Genomic DNA, 12,319 nt, shown 5'->3' on the forward strand with positions numbered 1-12,319 from the left:
GCATTCTTTGACGATGGCTTCGACAGTAGAAATGTCGTTATAGACGAGAAAATGGAAGGCGTTGTCCGTGACTCCTTTTAGTATATGGCCCACCTTGTCAACCTCGGTCATTTGCTCGTCGACTTTCCGGCAAAGCGCGAGCACTTCCTGTGTGTAGGAAACATACAATTCGGTCAATGACTGGACACGGGTGGCAAGCTCTTTTCGCTCAGCCTGTTGGCGACCTGACGGGTTGCCAAATAGGTCACGAAGCCTCTCTTTGAAAATGTCCCAGCTGGAGAGCTCGGCCTCATGGGTGTGAAACCAGACACGCGGTGTCCTGTCCAGATAAAAGATCACATAGACAAGCATGATGGTAGGGTCCCAGTGGTGGCTTTGGCTAACACTCATACATGTTGGGCCAGTTGTCAACGTCAAGACCATGTTGGGCGGAGAATGTCCCAGGATCACGGAGACTAGGAACCGTAACGTACATTGTGGTAGGCGCCTCATGTGTAGGTGCGATGAGGTGGTTCCATCGAAAGCCATGGCTGAGAAGACAACGGTGCGGCCACTTCGGAGCTCTGTGGCAAGGACAGGGAACGTTCCACCTCCACCACAATGTTACGCGATGGATGAGTCGGTTAAACGAGAAACTATTTACAGATAATATTTACAGCAGCAGTTGCAGCGCTGACTGGTTGGATTCACAGTGCGAGCCCAGTTTGTACTTATCGCAGACGGTGACTGTGTGGACGACACGAAGCTTTGGCCACAGTTTTAGAGGACATGTAAATGCTTTCAGAGCTCATTACGCCTTGTCGAAACGGCGCGAGCAGCGTAAATAGGACGCTTGTACTAAAAGCGGGGCTAAAAATGTATTCCAACCTGTACAAATTTTCTGCTTATTAATTAAATGATCAGGATCAGTGTGCTCGTTCTTTATTTGGCAAACATTTTGAAGCAGCGGCTTGTCATGTTTCTGACTCCGTAAAGTTCCTCGGTGCTGCCACTATTTGATTGTTTATTTTCAGCCTAATCACTCACGGGTGTGCTCTGCTGCGATGGATTTGTTCTTGCGGCGCACAAAGCTTGCAATGCAAATGTTCTGTACTTTGTGGTAGCTTGTAGCAAAGGCGTATTATCGCTAGTCCCTCGCTTACTCTGTGGACCCCTCACGAAACGTTCAGCTTCCAACATTCGTGTCTTGTCGGTGTAGTCACCGTCACTCATGCTTCGACACATTGATTCAAATGTGCGCCCATTCACTTATAACTGATACGTTGGCGTTCAGGCTGGTGTAAGTTTTCGTGCGAGTAGGGGTAGATGTGTAAATAACATGCAAGAAACTTACTATGCCAGTAAGTGGCGTTACTTCCTTTTGTAACGAGCGGTACTCACTCTTAAGTGCCGAGGTTGCGAAGTTGAAGTCCTTTCTTTGTAGGTTAGCAATACAGCGCTGGCGGATGAATTATCTTTTTTTATCCTCGAGGAAAGCCAGCATCGCGAAGGGCCGGCAACACAGGCTGTCCTTATGTAGCAGCGGTGACACAGGTTGATTCCGTTTAATATGCGAATCAATATTTTTGCAGCAAACTACCGCGCACGTCTTCCCTTTATCGTTACACATTTTGCAGCATGAATTGGGCACAGTGCATTAGCGAACACCCACTGGCATTTCCGATAGCTGATCGAACAGTAGCAGGGCAGAAGCAGTAGTGGTTTCATATTCGTGCGCATTCGCTGAGGCAACGTATGGCGCCCCGCCGAAGGCGCCATCTCGTTCCTCTAAAGAAAACTGCTCCGAGAAAAGGGTCAATACCCCTCGCCGCCGCCGATGCCTCTTTCACAAGTGTCGCGATACTCGGCTGCGACACGTCCCACCAATCGTTGTGCCCCTTTGTCTCGTGACGTAGAGATAGCGCTAGCGCTGTTATCAGCAGTTGCTCTTTGGGCTCGCTATGGGACGGACGCTCGTTTAACCACATCTTCCACAATCCTGACGTAAGGATCCTGATGATGCCGTGCAGTGTGCCGCGGTTATGAACGCTGTGGCGCAGCAAACGCACTATTTGTCCATCGCGCCGGGCGAAAACAAGACACCGGTGTCCTTGCTCTTTGACGAACATGCCAAAGACGCTCAATATAGTCAATAATGATAATATATAAATGCACTATAGCAATATTCACCACACCATAGTGCAGCTTCGCTGGCTTCCATCTTCACTGTAGTGGAGGGAGTGAATTTCTTTTTTAGGTCATAACTTAACTGATAAAAGAGTTCACATAGAAACAAGCTGTTAAACAGCAAATAGTGATTAAAATATCGCGCGCTACGTTGCCGCTGCAAGCGAATAAGTATCCAAAACATGGCGAACATGACGTGAGCCAACATGGCCTTCGAGATCGACATTTTGTCTTGTTGCTCCGAAAGAATTGTCGCTGGGCTAACAATTTGGGTACCACTTATAAAGTTCTTCGTCAACTAAGTCGCAATATAATTACCAAAACACTAATCCTTATGCTGAAAATTGTTCACATCTCAATTCTCAACAACAGTTCCTTCAGTTGATAAAACCTAATCTCGAAGGCCATCCTTTTGCAAACTGCAGGTGCCAAAAATAATAAGGTTCCCAAAATCGCTTCCACCGCATTCATTCAGCAAAAGCATAGCCTTTGAGATTTGCAATCAAAATTCCGAGGGCGTTGTATAGGTTGTGAATTAAGACCCAAAAAATATAGACAGCGTCTTCCATTGAGACGATAATCTTGAAAAAAGCAAAAAATTTACTTTTGTATGAAAAAAAAAACTTCAAAATTACGTCTTGGATGCCATATTATGATCACTTTTTCTTCTTTGTTTTCTTTAGTTTTCTCGAAAGAAACTAGACTGACGCCGTCGAGTCAAGCCATGTCAAGTCGGTAACATGGCGTCGAAGTGAACCAAGTTTTTGAGAGATTGGTAAAACCTCGCTGTGTTTATGCTGATGACATTGTGGTAGTCTACGTAGATCTCAATCTGAAGGCTTATAATGTGAATATATGTCATAAAGCCGTTGCCAACGCAAAATGAACCTTGAGTTATTAGGTAAGTACTGCAGGGACATTTTCGGGCAGTGACTTCTGGTCACTTGCACATGATGCTAGTTAACGCGTCATAACCATTTGTGGTATCACCGTCATTGCTTTATTATGTGTTCTTGTGTAGCCTTTAGTATAAGCTTATAAATATCTGGATTGTTACAGTTAGATACATAGATTTTAGAGCCTGAGCAATTGCGCTTGGGTGCAAGTAAGAAGTAACTTCATGTGCAAAACTTCATAATTGAAAGACAAGTGCGACTGTACTTATGTGTCAAGGGACTTATCTTTTCTTTTTTTTCTCTATCACTTTCCAGAATCTTTTGGCCAGAACTACCCCGAGGTATGTTGTCATCTTTCTACCCGGGACAACGTCCCTTGCTTAAATAACGGTTCTAGCGTTGTTACTAGGCGAGATAAATATTCAGTGTTATCTCGTAGGCTGTTTTGATTCGAGATCTGCTGTTTCCGATGTTATGTTATTACCGAAACACTGCTTCTTTGACGATTGTTGTTGTGGCTTATCTGCTACCAAGCATCATATAGCGCTATCTTGTACAACGTAGAAAAGATGCTCATAGAACACCCTAGCATTTCAAACTGCTGTACTCATCTTGCCAAGCAAAAGTAGTCGCGCTGCACTGTGACGTGTGATGTAAGCAATAACTTGCTGATATGTTTCTTAGGACATTTAGCTGTAGTCATCATGCAGTACTAATAATGATTTGATGGGTAGACCCAAGGTTCATTTATTTCTGCGAAGAATGTACAGCAGGTGACACTGTTACTACCAGAATTTTTACCACTGAAATGTTTGCTTCGTTACCTGTCAGAAATATGTGAAATTTATTGGAGATAAGTTCTGTCACATTATCAATTGACTTCTACGTTACCAGAAGGCATAATGAAGGGCAAAGCAGCATTGTTTCAGTGGCATTTCTGAAATGAAACTCAGTTGCCTTTTTCAACAGGCATTAGAAATTCATGATTAAGAATGAAGAAAAAGTGTAATTGACCCAGGTTAGTGAAACTTGCTTTTATGCCGGCAAATCATTTACCTTGTTCTGGGGCTTCACGAGTTATTTTGTCGGCGGACGTTTGTCTCGTGTGTTTTTGCAAAACTCAGTTGCATATCACATAAACATGTTAGGTAATCCGATACCTTTCTGGTATAGGCACATTTTGCATAGAAAAATGTTTGTTATTAGTACATCTTGGGGTGAATTTATTGCTGAACATACTCTCGCTTATTATGTGTTCACCTCTATACTGTACAGTTTTTATTATTTCAAGGTGCAAGAGCAACATTGTGACTCAGGTCAAATGGGAAGTGTTCTAAGAATGTACACCCTTGGAATTTTTAACAATATCATGCGAGCGTCGACCGCACGGTGTTTCAGTAGTCTTATAGCGGTGAGGGGCATTCCTGAAGGGAACAGCACAGCTGAATACATTAAAACTAGAATTCGCCTTGCACGACTGCACATAAAGTTGCCATTCCCGCCGTTCCTCATCGCTACAAGGCGGCTGACACGCTGTCTGGTCGACGCTCGCGTGATATTGTTAAAAAATTGCAAGGTGTACATGACAATCTTTTAGTAAATACAGTTCCTTTCTTTAGGAATTGTCATACTTTGCGCAACCTTGGCGTGTACAGATGTGTTGGCACAGCACCAGAAAGGCTTCAATTTCAATAGCTGCCAAGATTTTCCTTTGGCTCTAACATGTGTTTGGCATCTGAAGCAATTAATTCACTTAGTAGACCCCTCACTACTACTTATTTCCTCACAGGAATTCGATGGAGCGCTCGACTGCATCAGCTTGGCAGTCACGTGTGCTTTCAACAAGCGAGGGACTCTCTTGGCTGTTGGTTGCAATGATGGCCGCCTTGTTATCTGGGACTTCCTAACCCGTGGTATTGCCAAAATCGTCAGTGCACACGTGCATCCAGTCTGCTCGTTATGGCAAGTGAAAAGTTCCGTTTTGTTCAGTGTAATTAGATTCCACAAGTTGCATGCAGTTGCGGAAGAAACCGTGTTGCATGAACAAATGGTTCATGCAACATGGTTTCATTTCATTGCATGGTTCCATTCCATGGTTCTATATTCCATTGCGTGATTTCACTGCATTGTGTAGGAGAATGAACTTGAGCTGCAGCATGACTACGAACTTATTACCATGCCCTGCAAATGAATTGGACAGATGATAGCCTTGCTGTGCACTAACTTAGACTCGACTAGCCCTTTGAAAACATCTGAGGAATGATGGTGGCTTTGTCTCCTGGCTAAGGGCTGTGAATGCCTTTGTGTGGTGACATTCTGCTATGGATGAATGCACGTATAGACTCGCTTTGGAACTCACAAAGAAGGGCCTTATGCAGGATGTAACTAGTAATAGCAGGCTCTTGATTTTACCTGCCATTGTGGGTCAGTGGCTGTGGCAATTTATTGGTGAAGACGAGGTTGAAGGTTCGATTGTCGTCCGTGGCAACCAAATTCCAAAGGGGGCAACATGCAAAAGCACTTGTGTACTTAAGGTAACTCGCACATTAAGGTAACTCACATGGTCAAAATAATCCAGTTCCCTCCGCTATGGTGTCTCTAATATTCCCGCTGTTGCCTTGGGGCACAAAACCCCATAAATCAACTTTGTGTTTTGATTTTTGACATGGCTCTCGGTTCGATTAAAACTGGCCTGCCATAAAATGGTTTCGAAGGCAGAGCTGTTAAAAAGCTGTCCTGGCTTTTCAGAAATTGTTTGATATCATGCTTACTGTGGTACTAACAGAATGGGTGCCAAGGAAAAAAGAAAACACAGCCACGAATAGAAAAGGTTAGGGGGACAGGTGAAATCACTAAATTTGCACGCAGAGTGTGTTTTGTTAACGCAAGACAATTAGAGGTCTTTGGAAGAGGCCTCTGTGCTACAGTGCACTTGAAGGAGGCTGACGTTAAGGATTATGATTTGTATTTACAGCTTCAGTCGAAATGGCCACAAACTTCTCAGTGCATCGACAGACAACAGTGTGTGCATATGGGATGTGTTGAGTGGCGAATGTGACCAAAAGTATAGGTTCCCATCTCCGATATTAAAGGTTCAATTTCATCCAAGAAATGAGTAAGTGTGTTTGCTTTCATCTTTTGTGGTTATCTCTCCTTAGTGCCATGTTGTATCAGCCATGGGCAATTGTTAACAGCTTTCCATTCACAAACCTTCCAACAGATTTTGAGAAGCCTTTAAAATAAGAGAATTATTGATGCCCAAGGGGACGGAGCAAGACATATATGGTGTTTGCAATACTAAAAGTTTATCATTATAGGGACCTTTGATGTGCTAAACAAACATGCCTGGGCATCAAATATATGTTTTTCATATGTCTAAAACAGCCAACAAACATTCTTTCAGGTGTGCATGGGTTGCTAGAACATTTATCATCTTCTTTGGATATGAAACCTCTCACCATGTGTTCTTGCTGGCACATGATGTTACAGGACGTCACTGGCATGTGTATTTAGTAACTGCTGCTACTTAGCTGACATAAGGATTGGAGGCATGCTTAAATAAGGTAACAATATTTTACAAAGATGCCGAGGCTAGTGTGAGCTTTGTGATTTTAAAAGAATCCTGCAGTCTCACACGTTGCCATATTGCATGGGCTTTTTAAAAAAGATTGTTCCCATTAACTGGTCACCAGTGCTCTTGTAATAACTTTAGGTACTATCGACCCAAAATGTTTACTGACCATGGGATCTCGGAAAACGCTAAATATCCGAGCAGCCTTTAAATGTAGCCAGTAAAACCCTACATCACAATGTTGTTCAATGGGAATACCAGGCTGCTTTTTGAGGCTGCGGAGATATTAAGCTTTTTGTCAGATCCCTTAGTCCGTAAACATTTTTGGTCGATAGGTACATTGACACCCTCCTTTCACCTAATGTAATTTTTTTCCCTGTTTTAAAGTCTCTAGATGATTCTAGACTGTCATGTAGTCAAACATGACTACATGACGGTCAGTGCTTGTTGCAGGCATGGTGGTCAAAGGTGATGTCCGTGCTTTTTTTTTTTTTTTTTTTGCAGTAAAGCATTTCTTGTTTGCCCAATTAAGCACGCAGCTGTGCTGGTCAACATGGATGGAGCACATTCCACTATTCCCCTCGACGATGAGGTAGTTTGGTTTTGCAAACAAAAATTTTTATCTCCAGTTCTGCTTATCTTATGATGTTTTCTTACTGCTCTCTCTTGCCTCTGGTAATTTCCAGTCAGATTTGAACATTGTCGCTTCATTTGATAGAAGAGGAGGCCATATCTACACAGGGAATGCAAAGGGAAAGGTATGGCAGACTAGTTTTATTGTGTTTAATGTGCTGATAAAGAAAACAAGAATGCACAATACAAAGCTTCTGTGTTTATAATTTTTTCTGTAGATTAAACTGTTGTTGCCATTTGTAGGTTTTTGTAGAGACTGGTGGTGTGCTTTAGCATATCTGTTTTACTTTCTACTCATTTTGTTTCATGTCCTGAGAAATTGAATTTCGTCACTGATACCTCAGCATCACTGATGACATTTTTCTGCAAGATTAGTATCTGGAGACAGCATTGGAAATAAAATACTTGTATATTATTACAGATGAATATGCAGAAGACAAAGATAATGTTCAATAGCCTGGCAAGGGAACAAGAATTCAGGATCGCCCGTCAGCCTCTAGAATCTGTAAAGGAATATGTTTATCTAGGTCAATTACTCACAGGGGACCCTGATCATGAGAAAGAAATTTACAGAAGAATAAAATTGGGTTGGAGTGCATACGGCAGGCATTGCCAAATCCTGACTGGGAGCTTACCACTGTCGTTGAAAAGAAAAGTGTACAATCATTGCATTCTACCGGTGCTAACATACGGGGCAGAAACTTGGAGGTTAACAAAGAAGCTCGAGAACAAGTTAAGGACCGCACAAAGAGCAATGGAACGAAAAATCTTAGGAGTAACGTTAAGAGACAGGAAGAGAGCGGTGTGGATCAGAGAACAAACGGGGGTAGACGATATTCTAGTTGACATTAAGCGGAAGAAATGGAGCTGGGCAGGCCATGTAATACGCAGGATGGATAACCGGTGGACCATTAGGGTTACAGAATGGATACCAAGAGAAGGGAAGCGCAGTCGAGGACGGCAGAAAGTCAGGTGGGATGATGAGGTTAGGAAATTCGCAGGCGCAAGTTGGAATACGCTAGCGCAAGACAGGGGTAATTGGAGATTGCAGGGAGAGGCCTTCGTCCTGCAGTGGACATAAATATAGGCTGATGATGATGATGATGATGATGATATTATTACAAGTAATAGTATACTTGTATTACATTGTCACATCGTGGTGACAATGCACAAACATAAAGCCCTAAATAGACACTAAAATGTAATGCAAAATCGGTTAAGGCTGGCCAAGTGTTCCTTCAACAGTCCAGCCGTTACTTCTTATGCGGAAAAGGTTGATTGCTTGTGGAAAAAAGGAAGTTCAAATTTTCATTTTTTAAATTGAGCACCAAATCTGTGGTGCCAATGATGCCTCAAATGTTGTTAATTTTGCTGTAGTTTTCCATGTTAAGCTGCTTCTATACAGAATGAGTTACCAAAAGGGTCTGCTGTGTTCGCTTTCGAATTTAGTGTAGTCATTATTTATTAACAAATCATCAGCCTCGAAGAGATGCTGTAGGAATTCGCTATGTTACAGGTGGCGTCACCACCTATAATTTATTTATGTACTTATTTATTTTTAATTTCTTACTTACCAAGCCTCTACTCATTTGTAAGATGGATCTACCAGTTTTTTATTGCAGGCATCAAAGTTACCAATTTGGCTGAATGTCATATTTCTTTTATACTGTCCCTTCAAAGGTGCAAGTAGCAATTGGTTGACATTGTCCTTGGAAAACGGGGGAAAAAAATCTGCTTGGACCTGCAAGTAACAAACGAGGCTGGTGGTCATCAAATGCTGCAAACTGCAGCTGGCTAGTTGTCATCGTGCATTCCATCCATAATATTGATTGAAACAGATCCAGGAAAGCTATAGACATTGCACTAGTCTGACAAAGTGCTACCTCGAGTTTAGCAAGGTCATCAAATGGGCATGTTGATGACTCATCTTGAAAAAAACAACAGTGTGATGAGACGTCAACACTAAAAGGGAGGTGGTGGTGTGTGTTCTTTGTCTCCCTTTTAATGTTACCATCCATTTGCAATGTTTTCCCAGAATGCTACAATCAACATGTTTTGTGCTGCAGTGAAAACACAGCATGTCTCTTTTAGAGGGAAGCAAACAAAATGAGTGAAACAGCACACTCCACACTGTTTGAAGGTCCTTGTCAAATTTCTGTTATTTACTTTTCTATTACAGATACTTGTGGTGTCAGTCCCGGATCTAGATGTGAAGGCATCATTTCGAGTCACCACTGGAACATCCAACACTACGGCAATCAAATCAATTGAATTTGCCAGACGGGGCGAGTAAGTTGCTCTCTTCTGTGCCATCGCGGACTTTCTTCAGCTACTTCTGTTTTTGCTTTGATGACTGCTGGTCGTGCATAGCGTAAAGAGAAATCTGATTCTATGCAGCTGCTTTTTGGTTAACACTGCTGACCGGATAATCCGAGTCTACAGTGCAAGTGAAGTCATGTCTTTTGGCCGAGATGGGGAGCCAGATCCACTGCAGAAGTTGCAAGACTTGGTGAACAAGTAAGTACAGCTACATTGAAGGGCAGCTGTGAGTTAGTGCATGGAAGTATTTTGCTTGTCTGTGATATCACGGAGGAAAGAAACAAAATGGGAGAGGCGTTGACGTCACGTTTTTGAAGCTGGAAGGGCAGCCGTGTTGGTGTGCCATCTACCTTTGCGCCTCCAATCAGCTCGCCGGAGCAGATAGGTGCGAGTTTTGAACTTCCATTGTTACATGCCGCCGGAAGTATGTGCTGCGGACGCGTATCAGAACAAAGCCTACCAAACTTCTGTAACAGTTTTAGTGAAGCAGACGTGCTCCCGTGTTTTTCTGTGGCACGTTGAAGAAGACGATGGATACCCGCGCCATGATTACTTGAGTAGGACGTTGCTGGCTGACACTCACACTCATAGACCCTAAACACGATTTTCAAGCTTGCACACAACACTTAAAGGTCAACTTGTCTCGTGAACGGAATGTGCTGTGAAAAAGACACAGGGCGAAAAAACTCATCTCACTTTTCAGAGGCCTAGAGCCATGCCTAGAGCAAACAATGAGAGTTTCAGGAGGGCGGTTGCTATGGCAATGTTGACGCTTAGAGTACCACTCTCAGTGCTCCTTAGCAAAAAACAGTACATTACTTCTGCCACACTTTCTCCAACGCATCCGTGCTGGCCACAGCCTCTCCTATGCTTTCCTTCCTCCATGCTGTAATATTTTGGTCTTTGTGTATCATGCCTTGTTACATACCATCATATTGTGCATATATTCATTGGCTTTATGTAAACTGTATGCATTGCCTCTAGTTCCTCAAGAATTTTGTATGCACATCTGTTTTAGGTATTTGTCGTAAGTTTTTATATATGGTGCCACTATTCATTTACATGTCACCGTGCAAATTGTCTTTATGTGAAAGAAGTTAAGGCGTGCAGACACGGACACAAGAGAAGAGAACCAGACAACACAAATGCCGTCTTTGTTTTGTTTTGTGTGCCCCAACCATGCACATACTGGCTGTCATAATTAAATGTTCCCGAGAATGAAAAAAATAAGGGCATTGTGGGAACAATGCCCATTGTACGTTGATAGGCATTGTTCATGCTAGTCATAAGTACCTATTTTAAGTGTTTAAAGAAACCTAGCTCTCTTGTGCTTCTTTTTTCTAATAAAAGAAAGAAAAGCAATGAAAAAAAAGACCAGTGAGAACGCATTCATGCACAAGGTATTGCAGCGCGCTCCGATGGGAAACTTGTAAGTACGGGCCTAGCTTATCGCACTGGGATTAAGCAGCCGTGCTTTTTTCCCCCAACACGGGAGCAGCTTCCGGCGCACATCTTAAAATCCTCATCAAATGCAAAGCTCTGGCTTTGAATGTGTTTAAGATACACAGTGTACTACATGACGAGATTAATGATTTGAGACTGCTGCTATGACTGTGCACAGACTGGTGCACAGACACGTTGTCATGTGGCATTTTTTAAATTTAGCAGGCTTTCTTTCTTTCATTAAAAAAAAGGGCCTCACAATGACCTAGGATGCTTTAACCCTGTAATGCCGAACGTATCATATATGCTACGCTGAGTATGATTCCTCAAAATGCCGATTGAAGTGGGGTACTCCTAATACAAAATTCATAGCGGTGTTTTTAATAATCTGGAGTGAAGTTTTAGCAGTGGACAGTGCAAGAAACCATTTGCTAATTAATTAATTAGTATGATGATTAGATTGTAATTGAAAAACATTTCTTGTTTTTTTTTCTAATGATGTACACACCATGTCCAGAAATGTGAACAATTTGTTTCAAATTTCATTGATGTGGAACTCTGTTTCGGCATTACAGGGTTAAATGCTGTTATCGGTCATTCCTCAACATGCTCACAACTTTTCCATTGACACTTTATAAATTAAGCAAGTTAATTAAAAAGGTTATTAAACTTAAGTATTTGTGTGAAATGAAGGAAATACACATGACTAGCTTGAACAATGTTGATTAAAGTGCAGTCGGTGTGGTTTGTTAATATTTATTTATTAATAGCTTACAATTGGTCGTAAATGTTCTGGTCGTACTGCCTTGTGGTAGTTAACAGGTAATAAATAAATATTAACTACGACAAGGCAGTACCACCAGAACATCTACAACGATGAAGTGCAAGCTACTTTAGTACACTTTTGGGGCAAGTTTGCCAAAGTATTTGTCCCTATGCTAATAGGTGTCAAGAGTTCGTAAGTGTCATGATCGTCCAATGTGCCACAGCAACAAGCCTTGTCGTGGTAAACGCACAAAAATTCTGTTTTTGTTTCAGAACAATGTGGAAGAAGTGCTGCTTTTCTGGAGACGGGGAATACATTTGTGCTGGTTCTGCCAGGCAGCATGCACTGTACATCTGGGAGAAAAGCATAGGCAACTTGGTCAAGATCCTGCACGGTACTAAAGGTGAACTGCTTCTAGACGTTGTGGTGAGTATTGCTTGTAAATTGCTGCACCCAGATTGTATAATCCCTCACTTGGTTACACAAGGCAGCAATGTGTAGATATGCACAGAGAGCATCAACTGA

At 42.3% G+C, this 12,319-nt stretch overlaps 1 protein-coding gene across 2 annotated transcripts in view; it reads left to right on the plus strand.

Moving 5' to 3' along the window:
- Positions 1–2,884: 2,884 nt before the first annotated feature.
- The window catches only part of LOC119456253 (retinoblastoma-binding protein 5 homolog), a 43,233-nt gene continuing 33,798 nt past the window's right edge, over positions 2,885–12,319 (plus strand). The window contains exons 1-9 of one of the 2 annotated variants that reach the window (XM_037717905.2): positions 2,885–3,067; positions 3,378–3,403; positions 4,852–5,024; positions 6,037–6,177; positions 7,138–7,225; positions 7,320–7,391; positions 9,446–9,555; positions 9,664–9,783; positions 12,067–12,220. In XM_037717905.2, the coding sequence (XP_037573833.1) occupies positions 3,049–3,067; positions 3,378–3,403; positions 4,852–5,024; positions 6,037–6,177; positions 7,138–7,225; positions 7,320–7,391; positions 9,446–9,555; positions 9,664–9,783; positions 12,067–12,220 (903 nt within the window). In that variant the 5' untranslated portion in view covers positions 2,885–3,048. The remainder of the gene's footprint in view (positions 3,068–3,377; positions 3,404–4,851; positions 5,025–6,036; positions 6,178–7,137; positions 7,226–7,319; positions 7,392–9,445; positions 9,556–9,663; positions 9,784–12,066; positions 12,221–12,319) is intronic. The other variant, XM_037717904.2, reaches the window with a different exon arrangement.

This window comes from Dermacentor silvarum, chromosome 6 (genome assembly GCF_013339745.2).
Source record: "Dermacentor silvarum isolate Dsil-2018 chromosome 6, BIME_Dsil_1.4, whole genome shotgun sequence".
Lineage (NCBI taxonomy): Eukaryota > Metazoa > Arthropoda > Arachnida > Ixodida > Ixodidae > Dermacentor > Dermacentor silvarum.